The sequence below is a fragment of the Thermobia domestica genome, chromosome 5 (genome assembly GCF_964235325.1).
Source record: "Thermobia domestica chromosome 5, izTheDome1.hap1.1, whole genome shotgun sequence".
Lineage (NCBI taxonomy): Eukaryota > Metazoa > Arthropoda > Insecta > Zygentoma > Lepismatidae > Thermobia > Thermobia domestica.
Window position 1 is genome coordinate 274,047,650 of NC_137458.1, and position 19,404 is coordinate 274,067,053.

The following is a 19,404-nucleotide window of genomic DNA, read 5'->3' on the forward strand; positions in this document are numbered from 1 at the left end:
GTCGAAATGGCAATAAGATCCTAATGGAAGCTATAATTCGGGGTTACGGATGGTTTGGATTTAGTGATCTTAACTCATGATATGTAGATACTACAAATTCAGTAATACTCCGGTGTAATTTTGGATTGCAATGCTTCGTTCGCAAGATGGCATCTCTATTCGCTACCATAAAATCGTTTTCATAATTTGATAGAAGAGCATTCTTAAAATCTGAATATGTATGAAGACTACCTCTAATAGCTTTAAACCATGTTAAGCAGAGTGGTAACAAGATGTGCGGTAATAATTTTAAAAACTGAGACTCATCTACACCCATGAGCTCACATTCATCCTGAAATTTTTCGAGAAATGACCTAGCGGGTATATCTTCTGGCACGCCACTAAATTTTGTAAGCGACTTAACTTCGCTGAATCGCAACTGTTTACCTGTGTACGTCTTCATACCTCTATTGGAGATGTGTTTGCGCCTGGATGTTTGCCTCACTCTTTCTTCTCTTTCACTACTCTCTGCTCCACTCGAAGATCCATCCAGTTCTAAAGTTGTTCTGGGAGGACGATCAGGTACCCAACCTGTGGCTGTAGGATGATTCGTGCATTCGTTATCCTGAAATGGAGTTCCGGGAATACATCTTTCCTTGATGAAATTTACTTCGTCTCGCAATAATTTAATATGATTTTCATGGGCATTAATCGTTGATTCTAGTACATCCACTGACTCTTGAATGTCAGTGTTCCTTTGTACTAATTTTTCTATTTTCTCTTCATACTTATCAAATTTTTCCACTACATGTTGGTTCATCTGATTTAACTGATGTTGAACACGGTCCCATCTGTCTTCATTGCATTGATTCAACTTCGCTATTTTTTCGTCAAAATCATTAGCTAACTGTATTATCTTCTGGTCCAATTTTTCTTCAAACTGTTGAATTTGCTCTGACTGGTTCCTCATTTGTTGGGCTAAATCATCACCTTTTCGTACTTGATCCTTAATTTGCTCAGACTGGTTTCTAATTTGCTCTGACTGGTTTCTTCTTTGTTCGGACTGATTTCTTATTTGTTGGGCCAAGTCTTTTAAAAAGTCTGTCAAATTTTCACTAGGAGTCAATTCAGGATACACACTCTGTTCACCAATTATATTATTACTTGTTGTACTCATGGCCATATTTCGATGAATTACTTTTCCACTTCTCAATATGGTAATACTAAGGTCGCGTTGAAAGCTTGCCGTTTTTACTATTCTTCAAAACGACACTTATATAATTCCCGGTGGTGAGGCACCAATTTGTAAGGGGTCTGTCCTGGTTCATATTTTAGTAATCTTCAAAATAATTCAAAACGTTTTAACACTTTCTTAGGTGGTTTTTAATACTTAATCATGAGAAGCGTACATAATCAACTCTCTGCATATGCAACAAGATGTCTACACCTTTATACATACACTTATTTTCTCGACAAGATGTCTACGTACATGTACATTTATTTACGACGTTGCTATAGTAACTACTCTCTTATATTAGTTACCGATTACAAAAAAATAATGTCTCGAAATCTCTATATGTCTTTCTTTTCTTTATACATAATACTGCTCAAATAATTCGCCTCTGATCCCTTTCTGTAAATTGACACAGATTGTTAATATTACATACAACGTTATCGTTGTAAACTCGTAGGATATGTTGCTTTACTTTTTAAAAATTTTAACACTTCCAGTGAGTGTATCCCTAAAATGTAATAAAGAAATGAGGCACTATTGTGGATTCGCAGCTAATTAAGAATAGTTTCTTTTCTTCACGAAGTATTAGGCCTTAGATTAATTACACAGCTATGGTAAGGGGCATTATCCAAAACTATAACTGATATCTCCTCTAAGCGTTTTAGTATGGAGTATTCTCGAAAATCTCTTCGTTTATTTTCCCATGATAATCGACAGGCACATCAGCCATTTTCTTGCCAGTTATAAATAAAGCACTATCCGCAAAAGCAAATCGGCCACCACAGTGCACAATAACGATCCTTTCCCCTTTTTTGTCCGAAGTTTCAATTGTGCAATTGTCACAGTCGTCGGACCAATTTTTCATTTGGCACGTGTTGCTGTCGTACCAACTTTCGTCTAAGTATACGTCATAGCATCCCGCGGAACGGTAAGCTTTAATTTCTTCGAGATAACGGTATCTCTAAGCAACAACTTCATTGGATTCACATTTCACGCTTTTTCTTGACACTGATTTATATATATATATATATATATATATATATATATATATAAACATACTATTTAACAGACGACGTAATGTTCTGATGGAATAAGGAAATTCATAGTCTCGGATGTCTTCACAAATCATCACGTTTCTCCCTCAAAACTACATTTAAAATCGGATTATTGGAAGGAACAATCTCCCCAGTTCCAAGATTGGGGAGACATGACCACTCATACCTCAGGGATTTGCGCCAGTGAACTATTAATGGCTATAAACTATAAACTGAATATGTTTATATGGAACGAAGTTTATTGAGAAAGCATTTTAAGCTAAGATTTTTTCCTTTTTTATATTCGTTTCTTTAATTTTCAAAACAGTAGAAAAAAACTGTTTTGACTTTAACTTCTTTATATGTATTACTGCTCATTCATGTATGAAGAAGACCTAAGTCAAACTTTCTTTTTTTTCTGTTTGCAAAATCCGCAAAACTATAAAATTCAAGAGGGAAAAAAGGAAAATAACCCTACCCTACCTTGCCTTAAGTAGCAAATTATAGCACCAAAAGTAAGACGCTTGGAGGAATTGAGAATGAATATTTACCCTTTTAGAGGCATTTACACTCTTCGCTTTTTTTAAAAGTCATTCTGAAGGAGAGAGGATCCTTTTAAAAAATGAGATCTTAGTTAGTTCAGTTTAGAAATCTCGCAGCATTGACTCCTTCTCGAACCCCAGTGAAGTTTGCAGTTGCTAAGCCACAGGGGGTAGAGGAAAGTTTTTCCTTTTCCAGGAAAAATAGCCGTTTATCCGTGGCCCCGACTTTATTTTAATATATAGATAAATCCACTTAATGAGTATAATCTGAGCGCTAAGTAGACATATTAAGTCTTCACATTACGAATTCAGAGACAAAACTTTAATTCAGACTTCACCATCCTTCCGCAATCTCGCACCGAGTCCTTTTGCGCCTTCGAAGAGCCGGATACTCTTATACTGCTTGTAGACAATCCAAGAAAGCTTGAACAAGACTCTTGTTCAAGGCCATTCAAGACTATTTGATGAAAAAGACGTCAGCACTGACGTCATTTTTGTCTTGAATTCAATAGTTTCGTTCAAGAAATTTCGTTTCGGTCCTGTTCTAAACAATCCAATTCAAGAGTATTCAATAGCCAATCATCGCTCGAATTGAGTGCAGGAAAATACAAAACAACTATGATGGCGTCGTGAGACAGAGCGGCAGTTGATGAATAAATATCTTTTTATACTCTTTTCCATAATTATCTGATGTTCAAAGTGTGCTTTGAATAATGATGCTTGTAGATGATCCAAGAAAGCTTTTGAACAAGACCATTAAATACCTCAAATTTACACGTTCAAAGGAATATTGCTCAAGACACTTGAACAAGAGTCTCGAATGGACTTGAAACAACTTTTACACGATCATAGAGATATTGAATCTGCTTTATATACTTCTTAATAGATGGCAGTCCAAAACGAGTGACTGTAACTATAAAAACAAATGAAAGTGAAACTGCGTACAGATTTAGTTCAGACCTGCGAATGAATAGCTGTAATATTAACATATCTTTTCTAACTTTCTGTAGGCATTTGTAATTTAATAGATTAATTTAAATAATTTAGAACACGGGTAAATTGATTTAAAGTAATTTAGAACATTGGGTTAAAGAGTCCCATCGAATTTTCACTATATATTTTGTCCCTTTTACATTAAATGTTGACGTTAAAAGAGTAAAGTGCTGCTTAGGTATAAAATCGCTCCCTATACTAAGCTTTTATAAAAATCTGATTTTTCAAATGGCGTGCTGATGACAGAACCATACTCAAAAAGAAAACAAAAATCGAACTGTTTCCTAAAATTGTTTGTATCACGAGGCAATGACTGCCTTTTGATGTTATTTATTGCTATGGCATCAAAGACTGAGATACCGTAATAATTTCCACTGTCGGAACATGCCTGTATAATGTAGGAAACCAGTATTTTATGTTTAGAAGTTTAATGGTACCAATATCAAATCATTACAAGGGCTATAGTTGAGTTCAAATGAGTGAATACGATGTCAAGGGTTTGTTGCACTATGCTCATTTATGCATGATTCTTATTCTTGTTTCTTGCACTATACCCTCCGTCGATGACGTGCCTTCTCCCTACGGACGAACTCTCCTGTGGACCCCCTTCTACGCTCCCGCCCTGACTCTGTTAAATAGCATTCCATATTTTTTTTTTTTTTTTTTTTTTGCACTGTCTTATATGTGGCGTATGTTAGGATGCACATTTGTACCTTACGGGAAAGCACTCGTAAAACTAATTTGCACGCATGAAATCAACCTCTGCCTTTAGAAATAATTTCTGAAATACTACGTGTGGATTTCGTGATAAAATAATTAGATTACCATAAGATAACATGTAATCATATCCACGGTAATTCAGTTTGCGAGCATATTATCAATCTGTATTTGATATTATCAGAGATTAATAACAGTACAAAACGTCTTATTAAATCAAGAATAATCATTTATATATTTTTTATTTAATGCATTCTTCTTTCTTAATCTATACCCGGTATTCTTGTATATTCAATTCTCAAATACTTCTCTTTCCCTCAAAATTTTACAAAAGTTATGGGCAAGCAAGCACTATAACTATATAAATCGTGTACATTATCAACAAAAAATACTAACAATATCTTTCGGCGCAAATATTAGTTTTTGATTATTATATAATGCACACTTGGAATATCAGATAATTATGGAAAAGAGTAATGAAAATATATTTATTCAAGAACTGCAGCTCTGTCTCACGAAGCCATCATACTTGTTTTGTGATTTCCTGCACTCAACTCGAGCGCTGATGGCTATTAAATGTTCTTGAATTGGATTGTTTAGAACAGGTACGAAACAAAATTTCTTGAACGAAACTATTGAATTGAAGACAAAAATTACAACAGTGCTAATGTCCTTTCCATCAAATAGTCTTGAATGGTCTTGAACAAGAGTCTTGTTCAAGCTTTATTGGATCGTCTAAAAGTAGTATAATAAACAAAAGCTAATATCTGGGCTGGAAGATATTCTTAGTATTTTTGTTTATAATTTACACGATTTATGTAGTTACAGTGCTTTATTATTTTGTTACAATGCAATTATTTTACTACGGAATTCACACGTAGTATTTCAGGAGTTATTTCTTAAGGTAGGCCCCTCCCTGCCCCCCTAAATGACGCCCCTGGAAGAAACATAAGAATAAGAATTGTGCCACAAACCCTTGACATCGTATTCACTCATTTTAACTCAACTATAGCCCTTGTAATGATTTGATACTGGTAACATTAAACTTCTAAACATAAAATACTGGTTTCCGACAGTGGAAATTATTATCCCAAACAATCCTCTTTCATACACACTCACACATTTTAACAGTAAAATTACTATTTGTTTGACGGGTTATTCTTAACCAGTACCAAATACGTGATAGGTGTGTGAAGAAAGTCTGATGCAGATATGGGCAGTAAGTCCAGTGGCTGAAAAAATATATTATTAATGCTTCGTTTTGTTCACTGTGTTTTCAGCCTTTCCTTTAAACATTCTTCGATGCCCAGGGACGTACGCAGGAATTTATTTCGGGAGGGGTCTAAAGCGTTTCGGGGGGGGGTCCAAATACAATTTGGGGGTAAATTATATGAACATTTCTAAAATTGCCCCTAAAATTAGACTAAATTTAGAAAAAAGTTGGGATTTGGGGGGGTCCGGACTCCACCCCCTGCGTATGCCCCTGTCGATGCCATAGCATAAATAATATCAAAAAGCAGTCATTGCCTCGTGATACAATTTGGAAAGTAATTCGATTTTTTCTTTTTGAGTGTGATTCTGTCATTAGCACACCATTTGAATAATCAGATGTTTAGAAAGCTTAGTACAGGGATATTGTATGTAAGCAGCACTTTACTCTTTTAACTTAAGCTAACCTAGCCCGTATTTAATGTAAAAGGGGCAAAATAATTAGTGAAAATTCGAAAGGGGTTGCTACAAAAGCAATTGATCTGTTTTCTAAATGATTTAATATACCAGTAATCTATTAATTCCAAATGCCTGCAGAAAGTTAGGAAAGATGTGCTAATATTGTAGTTATTCATGTGCAGGTCTGTACTAAATCACTACGCAGTTTCGTTTTCATTTGTTTTCATAGTTTCAGTCACTTGTTTTGGACTCCCACCTATTGACAAGTATATAAAGCAGCCGTGTGCAACAGCCGGCCTGCGGGCCATATGCGGCCCGCTTATCCCTGTCTTCTGGCCTGCTGGTCAGTTATTAAAAACAATAATTATATATATATATATATATATATATATATATATATATATATATATATATATATATATATATATTTACAAAACCTGTTAAGAGTGAGTGGAAATTTTCCATTGATCACACCGTGGTCGAAACGTGGTAACTCCCTGAAGACAAGCATATGGTAAGCGGAGGTACTTGGGAGAAATTTCCCTCGGTATAAGGATTGCTAGATGTACCGACGAAGCTCTAAATACATTATTCTTCTCCTCTTTAGTGAGTACATATTTTGGTTACCAGTATAACAGTTGGTTTGTGTTATTGTGATCGTGATGTAAATTACGATGAACATGTTCCATCATTTATTACTATACTATTCAATTGTCGTAAAAATGATATATCTACAGTGAGACCCGCGACGCCATTTAGTGCTCTGTGATTGGTCTGTCCACTGTTCCAAGTTGCACATGCCTGATATAAAGCATGATTCAATACCTTTATAATCGTGTAAAAGTTGTTTCAAGACTCTTCGAGACTCTTGTTCAAGTGTCTTGAACAACACTTCTTTGAACGTGTAAATGTGATGTATTAAATGATCTTGTTCAAGATTTCTTTTATCGTTTAAATGCAGCATTAGAAAATCCAGGTTAGAGAGGGTCACCACTTTTTCGCCCGCGGAGGGAAGCCATAAATGTACTACATGTTCATTTCCATTTCCTTCGTAATTAGACGAAATTTTATCATGACGCAGACTTGTGCGTTAGTCTCCAAATACTATCATATTATTTCTTACACTCATTTTCATATTCAGCAAATTTTTAAATCTTGATATTTAGTCTATGGAAGTACTCCCTTATTGTTAACTTTTAAATTATTATTTTTTCAATTACCTAATTCAATATCGAAACTTGAATTCCTTTACACTTTTCCCTCAAATATTTACATTTTCTAATGTATTATTGTAGTAGAGAAACAAGATTTAAACTTTGGTAACAGTTGGTTTTATGGGACCTCAGATTTGACAATTTTACAGAAGAAAAGTTTAATTTTAGTTCAAAAGAGGAATATTAAGTGTGCTAATTTACAAGAACCTTACGAGTGACATATCTAATAACGTAACTATAACAAAAAAACAGTCCCTTATACATGCATTCATATATAAGGCATTTATTACAAACTGAAATCAAGTGAAAGGAATGTGTTAACTCATGATCTACTAACATAAAAGTGTGAGAGAAGTATGGAGGTAGTGTGTGTTAACTCATGATGCGCAGGAACAAAAGTGTCCGAGAACTGTCCCTGTGCAAATATGAAAATGCAATCTAAGCATTTTTTACTTATATCCTGACATACATGTTAAAAATATATAAGAAATATGCCATGATATTTTTCCTTTATGCGCATACATCACTGTCTCTGACCCTACAAACACACCACCGCGCGACCCACTACCTTCTTCCTGCCCTTACGCGGGTTACATAGAAGTCTTAGTTTTACTGGTCATTGGTTAGTATCTTTTGCACTGTCACTTTTATGGCATGTATTCATACAGTGTTTATACGCATAACGACTAAGCTGTAATAAAATAAATATTCTCACCCGAAAATGCAACTCCTCCCATTAGTAACAATTCATAAATTAGTAGATTTTATGATGAAAGAAGCGTGCAGGTTTATTTTTGGTGCACCACTAGAAATAATCCATTAAAAAATTATAATACTTTTACTAATTTTCTTCTTATTGTTTCCTAAATGATTTGCGCTGGTGACATGAAAATATCTCACTTGGCATAGATAAAATTGAAGGGAGTCATCAGAAGTACTTGTTGAAAATTTACAATTCTTTTACGATGACCGGATGTATGACTATAGTGCCAAAACCAAAACAAACAAGTGCTAAGTGGACACAAAAAGCACGAATGCTATCTAACCGAGTCAGAGCAGGGAGATGCTGGGGTCTTAAGGGGCAGCGAGGGGTGTGCGCCCGAAGGATACAGGCACGTCAACAACAGTGTTTTACGCGTAGGCTAGGCCAGTGGAAACAAGTAAGTTTTGCCAATAATACGTGCTTCAATAGCACTTGCCATGGTTTCATACCAGTAGCGCTCCACATGTAAACACAAAATATAGCTTCTGGAAACTGCAGAAATACACCGCCGATGGAAAGTAGCAGGCCCGTATCCACGGGGTGGCTAGGATGGGCCACCACCCTTGAATTTTCTCTGGCCCCCGTAAAAATTTTACGGTAGGCTTGCAAATGAACTATAATACGGTGATGAACTATAATATGGTTTGGTCGGGTGTCCCCTAACTTCTACTGCCCCCCCTACATTTTTGGGCTGGCTACCGTCCTGGAAAGTAGTATGTAGGACAGTCATCATTCATATGCACTCACCTATTTTATGTGCCGTAAAGCACTTGTAATGGTTTTGCACTAGTAACCCTACACTTATAAATCTAAAGTACAAGTGAAGTACTTTGTATTTAACACATTTACTGCCAAGGCGTAAACAGGTAAAATGAACCGTCGGGCCATTTTTTTATTGGAGAAAAATATATATCATTGTGGGAAAAATCTTTCAAAGTCGGAAACGCAGGATACCGAACATCTTTCTGAGGCGGTAAAAATATTTTACACTATTTAAACCTATGTGCTTGTACATCACCGTTAATTTACACTACTTCAAACAATACAAAGCCTATGCCTGTGAATATATATGATGCACAAGGCTCCGTGAGGTAAGAAAGGCAACTGTAAATCATCGGTGATACACATGGTAGTCATCCTGTTTCTATCAACCTGCAAAAATTTGTTTATTATAAATACGTCTTTTCAAGCAAAGTATTATTTGAATTTAATCTGTAAAACTTGCAAAATGTTGTTTACCAAAAATAAACCAACACCGTAAGAAGAAGTACGTGATTCATAAATTCATGTATGGTTTCAAGAACTGGTTTGCACCAAAATTTTATTTGATTTATTTATTGTTTATATCCTGCCCTCGATATCTGCATGGAGATACTACTATTTCTTCTTCAGGAATCTTTGTGAAATCACTTTGGAATATTATATATTATAAGGCCGATAAAATATTGATTTATGTGATTTCAATGCATCTTTGCTATCAATTACTACAAATAATGAGGACGATTAAATATCGTATTCCGAACCTTTGCAATCACAGTGTCTCACAATTTTTTTTCTTTCAAATCGCAAATGAAAGCTTATGCTTTTGTACAATTTTGCATGCTCTCTGAAAAAAAATCATCAAACAGATAGCATGTTTGTTCAGAAATTTTGTTCTAAAATTCGGATTCAAGACTTTCAATATGATAAATTTAGACACAAATTCCAAAATAAAATAAATGTTACGTTGTTTGTCGGAAATCGATCGCAAAAATGCTTTGCGATAACGCAAGTCAATATTTAATCGCCCTCTATATTACCTATTTCCTATTATCTCATTGCACCGACCAAGGATGTTATAATATAGAGGTTTTGCCCAGAGCTATCTTTATCCCTGTAACTCGGTGAAACCGAAAAACTAGCGAGCATAGCTTAACCTGATTGGCTCCTCTCTTTTCCGTTATTTAAATTCGCTTGAAACATTATGTTCTCCGTAGTGAACATGTAGTGTCTATTTTGTTTATTTTTAATTAAATCTTTGTTTTTACGTTCAAAATGGTTACCTACCTTAGGATGCTATACACTATAGGATAGATCCTAGGAAATTTCTTATACTGCTTACAGACGATCCAAGAAAGCTTGAACAAGACTCTTGTTCAAGACCATCCAAGACTATTTGATGAAAAAAATGTCAGCACTGACGTCATTTTTCTCTTGAATTCAATAGTTTCGTTCAAGAAATTTCCTTTCGGTCCCGTTCTGAACAATTCAATTCAAGAGCATTCAATAGCCAATCAGCGGTCGAGTTTGAGTGCAGGAAAATACAAAACAAGTATGATGGCGTCGTGGGACTTAGCTGCAGTTGAATAAATATGTTTTCGTTACTCTTTTTCATAATTATCTGATATTCCAAATGTGTATTACAATTAAAAAAAGCTAATATTTGCGCCGGAAGATATTGTTAGTATTTTTTGTTGATAATATTCACGATTTATATAGTTATAATGCTTGTATACCCATAAATTTTGTAAAATTTTGAGGCAATGAGAAGTATAAGTATTAATTTGAGAATTTAATATACAAGAATACCTGGTGTAGATTAAGAAAGAAGAGTCCATTAAATAAAAAAAATATAACTAACTTTTCTTGATTTTATAAAACGTTTTGTACTGTTATTAATCTCTGATAGAATCAAATAATTGCGTACAGATTTATAATATGCTCGCAAACTGAAGTATCCTGGAAATTATTACATGTTATCCTACTGTAATCTAATTATTTTATCTCGAAATCCACACGCAGTATTTGAGAAGTTATTTCTTCAGGTAGAGGTTGCTTTCACGCGTGCAGATTAATTTTACTAGTGCTTTCCCGTAAGGTACACATGTGCATCCTAACAGATGCTACATACAAGACTGTGCAATAATAATAATAAATAAATAAAATCGAGATGCTATTTAACAGTGTCGGGGCAGGAGCATTGAAGGGGGTCCACGGGAGAGTAGTAAGTACGGAGCAGGCGCGTCATCGACGGAGGTTATAGTACAAGAATAAGAATTATGTATAAATTAGAATAGTGCAACAAAACCTTCACTCATTTGAACTGAACTATAGCTCTTGTAATGATATGATACTGGTAACATTAAACTTCTAAACATAAAATACTGGTTTCCTACATTATACAAGCATGTTTCGACAGTGGGAATTATAACCGCATCTCAGATAATTCTCCTTCATACGCACTCACACATTTTAACAGTAAAATTACTATTCGTTTGACGGGTTATTCTTAACCAGTACGAAAACAGGGATAGATTTGTGAAGAAAGTCTGGTGCAGATATGGGCGGTAAGTCTTGTAGCTGAAAAATATTATCATTGCTTCGTTTGGTTTTCTGTGATTTCAGCCTTTTCTTAAAACAGTCTTCGATGCTAAAGCATAAATAACATGAAATGGCAGTCATTGCCTCGTGATACACACAATTTTAGGAAACAGTTCAATTTTTTCTTTTTGAGTGTGGTTCTGTTATCAGCACGCCATTTGAAGAATCTGTTTTTTTAAAAAGCTTAGTATAGGGAAAGATTGTATACCTAAGCCAGTGGTGCCCCCCTTCGGTCCATGACGCACCCCCCGCAATTGTCTATCCATAGGTGTTTTTCCATGAAAAAAAATCTTTTCGATTAATTTTTACACCCCCTCAAACATATTTATATAGATTTTTACCCCCCCCCAAATATTTCAATGACGCAGTTTGCGTCATAGCCCCCCTTGTGGGCACCCCTGCCTAATGGGGCGTTTACACTTAGTTGATTTGAGTTCGATTCAGTTGAATTGACGTCACTTTCAACTTAATCGACCGTGTAAACAGGACTTCAACTTAATCGCTTGTCGAAAGAAGGCGAGTAATCGACTGGCAACTGAATTAAAAGACGTTCTATTTTCTGTGGTTGAAATAATTGAACACATCCATCAATCTGATTCGGCCTAGTTGCTTCGATTTAGTGGCAAATGCAACGAGTCGATTTAGTCGTGCGACTAAATCGACTAAGTGTAAACGCCCCATAAGCAAAACTTTACTCTTTTAAAGTCATCTAACCTAACTCGCATTTAATGTAAAAGTGACAAACTACTTCGTGAAAATTTGATGGGATTGCTGCAAAATCAATTGACCTGTTTTCTAAATTATTTAATATAATCTATTAAATTACAAATGCCTGCAGAAAGTTACGAAAAATATGCTAATATTAGCTATTCATGCGTAGGTTTGAACTAAATCATTCCGCAGTTTCGCTTTCATTTGTTTTCATAGTTACAGTCTCTTGTTTTGGACTGACATCTATTAACAAGAATATAAAACAGATTCAATATATCTATGATCGTGTAAAAGATGTTTCAAGTCCGTTCGAGACTCTTGTTCAAGTGTCTCGAACAATACTCCTTTGAACGTGTAAATTTGAGGTATTGAATGGTCTTGTTCAAGCTTTCTTGGATCCTCTACAAGCAACATTACAATTTGTCCTAGAGCCAAAATCTCAACGTGTATAGTGTCAGATCGCATGTCATTTACTGTGTTCTGAACGATCCTATGAGATTTCTCTTGTTTAGAGCACGCTTTATTTCGAAAAGAAAATTCGTAAGATTTCGATTTAAGCGACATCAGGTGAGAGAAAGTGAAAACAAGTGAAAACAGACAAATGATGCGGTATATGTTGCTAATTTAACTTCTGACCGTGCAGTCTCGAAATAATTGTTGAAAAATTATAATTTTTCACTCTTTTACTTATTATTATTTCCTAAATGATTTGTGTTGAGCGGTATGAAAATATTTCACATGGCATAAATAAAATTTAAGGGGGCTATCAAAATCAATTATTGAAAAACTACAATTCTTTTACGAATTGCCTATAAATACGTCGTCCGGGTGTGTAGTATAAAAACACGTGCAAAAATCATAAACCAATGTGTGCTAGGTAGTCACTGAAAAGCATGAATGATATCTAACCGTGTCAGTGCAGGGCGAAGCGGGAATTAACCATTAGCGAGGCGGTGCGTTCGAAGGAAGCAGGCGCGTCAGCGAAAGTAGTGCAAACGAGTGGGTTTTTGGGAATAATACGATTTTTAATAGCACTAGTCATAGTATCATGCTAGTAGCGCTCCAGTTGTAAACAAAAATTACAGCTTCGTAAATTGTGCAGAAATACACCGGTGGTGGAAAGTATTATCACCGGTCATATTTTATATGCACTCAGTTACGTAAATGTTTCGCAGGAGTCCAGGACAACGTAGAAAATACAGAATTTACAGGAGAAATGGAAGTTGCAAATACTTAGACCAAACACAACCTAACCAAATCTAACCTAATATTAATAGATGAAAGCGAACTTCTTTATATGTATTTTTAAAATTATGCTGGGCTCCTATACTAACATAATTTAACCTCAACTAACCTAAACTAAACTAATGGGAGCAGAAACTACCGAAATTGTAACATTTTTTAGAAAAAGTAAGTGGACCTCTTCTATTCATCGTCCATCACTTATTTTATCCGTCGTAAAACACTTATAATGATTTTACACTTGTAAACATAAAATATAGGTGTATTACTTTGTATTTAATTATATTGCTTGCAGAAATTTGTTCTTCATAAATATGTCTTTTCAGCAAAGTATTCAATTTTACTTGTAAATCTTCTAAAATGTGGTGCGTCAAAAGTACACCAGCACCATTCTGATTTTTATACTTTTTTAAAGAGGTATCCAGTTTAACAATATAGGGCGTGGTATTAATATTAGTATTATGTGCAGTCTAGTTAGCATAGGAATTCATCAATTTTGTACTTTTATTAAATAGAACTATTTCCTAATATTGAAAAAGGAAAATCAGAGAGGAAAACTTCTCATGTGTATGGCGCAAAACGGCAGGATTCCCTACGACATATGTCATAACATTTTTCCGAAGATAAATCCTAAGATATTTCCTAGGATTTATCTCGTAGTGTATAGCCGGCCTTACGGGCGTGGTCGTTATTTTCAATGGGACTCATGTTCCTATTCCCGTTGAGTCTCACACTTACTCAGGCACAGATCAAATCATCAAAAGAGGACCTCACTCATTACTCTCCTTCGAACTAATGCTCATTAATTTCGTTGGAGCACACATTTACTTGGGCTCGGGCTCGGGCTCACTACACACTAGGCCTTGGGCTCACTAATCTCATCTGAGCTCGGGCTTGACGTCAGTGGGGCTGGTACTCATTTGTGCTCAGTTTCATTACCTTCAGTGGGGCAAGCTCTCACTATTCTAGTTGAGGCTCGCGCTTATTCGGTGTCTGTCTCACATCCTTCAATCAAGTTCGCTTCCACTAGACTTCTTGGTACTCGCGCTTTCTAATTTCTTTCGAGCATGGTCTTACTTAGGCTCGGGCTCAATCATCCTAATTGGACTCATGCTTACTCGCGCTTGACCTCACTTCACTCAACTGGGCTCGAGTTAATGGAGCTTGAACAATTAACACTAGGGAGCTTACATTCATGTCGGCTAGGGCTCATTACCTCTAGTAGGGCTCGCGCTCATTATTCTCGTCGAGGATCGTGCTCACTCGGGCTTCAGCTCACATCTTTCAATGAGGTTCACAATTACTAGGGGTCATACTCACATTTTTCAATGAAGCTCGCATTCAATAGCCTCTTTGGAAATCGCGCTTACTAATCTTCTTCAGACGCTCACCTACTTCGACTCAGGTTTACTACATTCATTTAGGACACTGGCTTACTTATCTCAATTGTACCTACGCTCACTCGCGCTCGACCTTTCTTCCCTCTACTGGATTCGGGTTCACAATCATCTTGAAACTTGGGCTCGTATTCTTCAATAAGAGCTGGTCACTAGCCTCCTTGAGCTTGTGCTCACTAATTTCGTTTAGGCACATGCTCATTTGGAGTGGAGCTTACTACCTATTAACGGGGCTTGCTCTCACTAGTCTCAATTTCATTCGCACTCCAGCTTACTACGATACCTTTAGTGGGCTTGCACTCACTTGGGCTCACGCTCTATTTCCTTCGGGCTTCCAGTGATTACCTTCAATGGAGTTCCGGCTCATTGCTTTCACTGGAGCTCGGGCGTAATCAGGATCGTGTTTACTAATTTCATGTGTTCTCGTGCTCACTTAAGCCCGGCCTCCGCGCTATGGCTCACTTCCCACAACTGAGCTCGGGCACACTGCGCTCAACGGGACTCGTGATTACTATCTTCAGTTAGACTTATTTCTACTTGGGTCCACGGGTAATGATTTCGTTCGGTTTTGGAATCACTAACTTTAATGGACCCCTGTGGAACTCATGCTTACTCGGGCTCGGGCTTATTAACCTCTATAGGTTTTCGTGCTCGGACTCACTTCCGATTGTTTGCTTAATTTTCAATAAATAGCATGTGACATAATGCAGTTTTTAACTTTAATTTATGGGACGTTAGTTATAAGTTGAGCCAACAAAGATGGCATAGTAGGCGTGGAGAAGATGTGGCGTATGCCTTCATGAAGTTGCAGTATGTTCACATCCCCTATTTTATAACATCCTTGGCACCGACAGTTAAAATTACCGAATCTTAAATTCAACACTTAATGCAAAAATCTTAAATTCAACAACACATGAAATAAAAAAAAATATCAACGTATATTTTGAAATTTAACTAATATTTAATTCAGATTATTGAAAACATTTCAAATAAGCAATTGTTTTGAACAGTGTTGAAGTGAAAGAATAACCCACAAATATAACACAGGTTCTGTGAACTTTAAATGATAAAATGGGTGCTGACCATGGTATTGGAGATTCAGTGATAGATCATACCCCTAACAAGTAACCCAGCTGTGAGTTTTTGTTGGATATTATGACTAACAATTGAAGTGCGTGCTTAATTGCAGGGTAATGTACCCAGTTTTGATGAAGTAATAATTATTTCTCATGTGTTGCAACTATAGCATATCTGCCTTGGAATATGTTCTCTTTATCAATGGTAAGTGATTTTTTTTATTTATTATATCCACATTTAACGCGATGTTTACCATTTATGGTATATTTAATGAACCATTAACATGCAGGTTAAGTTTAAGAACGTTATTCGAAATAATTGTAGAACAATATTATATGGCTTTCATCATTTCTCCTTTTATGCAACAGGCGATATAACAATGCATCATTTCGCACAATGTAGTTGAGGCAGGCACAGAGGGAATTCAGAAAAAATAAATTTATTTCAGTAGGCCCTCCCTTCTCGTATATAGGTAGCTAGTGTGCATTTCGTGCATCTGGTTCCGGGTTCGATTACCGTTGGGAAACAAATATAATTTTAAATTTCACAATCATTCACTTTCATTAATTATCTAGGTCTCCTAAAAGGCATAATCGTTGGATGTTAAACTAAAACAATAACAGTTCAGTTTTCTCAGTATTATCTCCACATTCTATCTGCACTGCATGTCATGAACAGGACAGGTCAAATTCAGGATGGGTACCAGACGGTTATTAAAAAATGAGAAAGTGCAGATTTAACTACAATAGTTAGTCAAATTAATGTTTGGACAATGTTTAGCGGAAGAGGCCCGGCTATTTTTTCTTTAAAAAGTGTCAATTTCGGTAGTTTCGGTTCACATTTGGTTAGTTTAGGTTAATTTTGGTTAGTTTAGGTTAGATTAAGTTAGTTTATCATCCAGCATAATTTTCAAATATATATATATATATATATATATATATATATATATATATATATATATATATATATATATATATATATAGAATTTTGCTTATTTCTATTAATACTAGGGTAGCTTAGGTTAGGTCAGACGTCGTTAGGTTATGTTAGGTCTAAGTACTTGCATCTTTCATTTCTTCTGTAAATTTTGTATTTTTGTGTACTTCTGGACCCCTTCTGCTATACATTTCCCGCGCATGCCCAAATAAGTACTTACAGATAGATAATATGCGTACAAACTATGCCATAAAAATGTTTTTTTCATGAAAACAAATTCGCATGCACCAATATATCTTAGGGTAGAAGAGGTCGGGTTAGGTTAGTACTATAGTGCGTCCAGTAAGAGAACGTCTCTGACAGCTCGCAGTGACATTGCCACTACTCGCGTGTCAAGTTTTTTTTCGGTGCAACTGTAGTGGCAATTTAATTAATGGTATAAGACAGAGTGATCGTGGTTGGTAACACTGGTATCAAAGCAGGGGCTGCAATGTCCCACCGCATGTGGTAAGAAACGTCAGAGACCATCTCTTGTTGGCCGTGCTATAGGGATGGTATCGAGACGAGACGAGACGAGACTTTGTACAGTCTCGGTCTCGTCTCGGTTGAAAAATAACGCTCTCGGTCTCGTCTCGAGTAAAAAATCACCGTCTCGGTCTCGGTCAACAAATGCTTGTCTCGATCTCGGTCTCGTCTCGAAAGTCTCGAAATAAATACTGTGAAATTAAAATAGTGAACGTATTATTCTCGTTGAGTCTGTCGTTTCCGCTTCTTTTTTCCTTTCATTTTGACTTAGAATTATGGTATGGTGTACTTCTTCGTAGCTAATTTGCTAGTGCTAATGCTTTCCATGCGCGTATTGCAGGTTCAATGATCAGTGGGTATATTACGCTAAAACCCTTATAGAACCCATACTTCACTTTCAGCAATAGACTTTGTCTCATATAGTCTCAGAACTGCGTATACAATTAAACTCTATTAAATTAACTCCAGTACTCTAGTTTATTCCTTCCTTTGAATCAGAATTGTTCAATACCTCCTAACGGATAACGCAACACATAGCAGCACGAATGTATTTAATCGTACCGAAATTGAAACTTTACAATTTCTCATTTATTATTCAATACATTCTGCTTTGACTGTCATTTTAAAAACGAAATATAACGTTCATTATCTTAACAAATAGGGTAAATTATTACTACAATATACGTATTTTGTTTGAAATTGATGAAATGTTATATTACCGTTTCACATCTCTGTGTTTAATTGACACTTTATAACACGAACGTTCTGAAGGTTGTGGTGGGAGCTACTACACTCATCTTTGCTATCTGAGGTCTTGAGTTGGATCACAAAACAAGTTAGATTCAAAGTCCGATGTTTCGCATAATTCGCGTCTCATTTTAAGTGCATTCTGTTTCTTACACAAGTTCATAAGGTCGTAATGCATTACGTAAGCACATATCCAGTGCCGTAACAAAAATTAATCTTATTCCTGAGCTCTCAAGGGTGCATGCAATCTTTATTCGAGAAAACTAATCTTGCGTTCATTACGTTGAAATTTTATATTGATTAAAAATTACTTGCGAAACATGGACATACATATTATATAAGTATATAGGTAATTCGAGTTATCGGTATCTATTTTTTCTCACTAGTGAAAACAAGTGATTCTTAACTTTCTAGTTTTCTTTTGTATTAATTTTTGTAGTTCTGCTGCAACATGATGGAATGAATAGTCAAAAATATTTTTTTCGCTCTATGATTTTCATTAAATTTTGGATTCATTTTTACCCTACCTTACCTAGAGTAAAAGTTATATATTTAGTCTTAGTTGAGGAACCGGTTTTTCGCTTCTGTAAAATTACGAAATTACCTCCGAGGTCCAGATATAATAAAATCATCACCATCATCATAATCAACCATTATCAATCCATTGCTAGATGAAGGTTTTTCCAAGTCTTCTCCACAACTAACTTGGGCAATTCTTTTCCAGGTTACTCCTCAGTGGTTCTTGATTTCGTCACACCTTCTTGTATGCGGAGGTTTCCTAGACTGTTTTTGTCTCGTGGTATCCAGTATAGAATTGTTTTCGTCCGTCGATCATAATTTCTTCTTGCAATACGTCCAGACACTTTCAAGCTCATATTAAATTATTTCATTAGCACCATCAGTATTCATTTCTATATATTTGGGCTACAAATAGTTCGAATTCGCTACTTTTGTAGTACAGACATGCTACTTTTTAATCTTCAGATCTGGCAACACTGACTGAATGATTTAAATCAACACAATGTGAGGACCCCCATTTGGTCTAGCGGCTAGCACTCTTGATTTCGGTTCGCGTGGTCCCGAGTTCGATTTCCGGTAGGGGTAAAGTTGAACGACTGAAGTGGTTCGGATTCCACTATAATCATTAGCTCCACGTCTCCTTTAGCCGCCTACCCAGGTTCGATTCCCGGCGGGAGCTCATGTGGTTCGGATTCCACGTTAATCAGTAGGTCCACGTCTCCTATAGCCTCGCTGCTGAAAGGGAC

At 36.0% G+C, this 19,404-nt stretch overlaps 1 protein-coding gene across 2 annotated transcripts in view; it reads left to right on the forward strand.

The window, feature by feature from the left end:
• Positions 1–16,054: 16,054 nt before the first annotated feature.
• Positions 16,055–19,404, forward strand: part of LOC145686627 (phospholipid-transporting ATPase ABCA3-like) — a 252,882-nt gene continuing 249,532 nt past the window's right edge. For both annotated transcript variants that reach the window (XM_081760095.1, XM_081760094.1), the window contains exon 1: positions 16,055–16,135. In XM_081760095.1, coding sequence (XP_081616221.1) covers positions 16,118–16,135 — 18 coding nt within the window. In that variant the 5' untranslated portion in view covers positions 16,055–16,117. The remainder of the gene's footprint in view (positions 16,136–19,404) is intronic.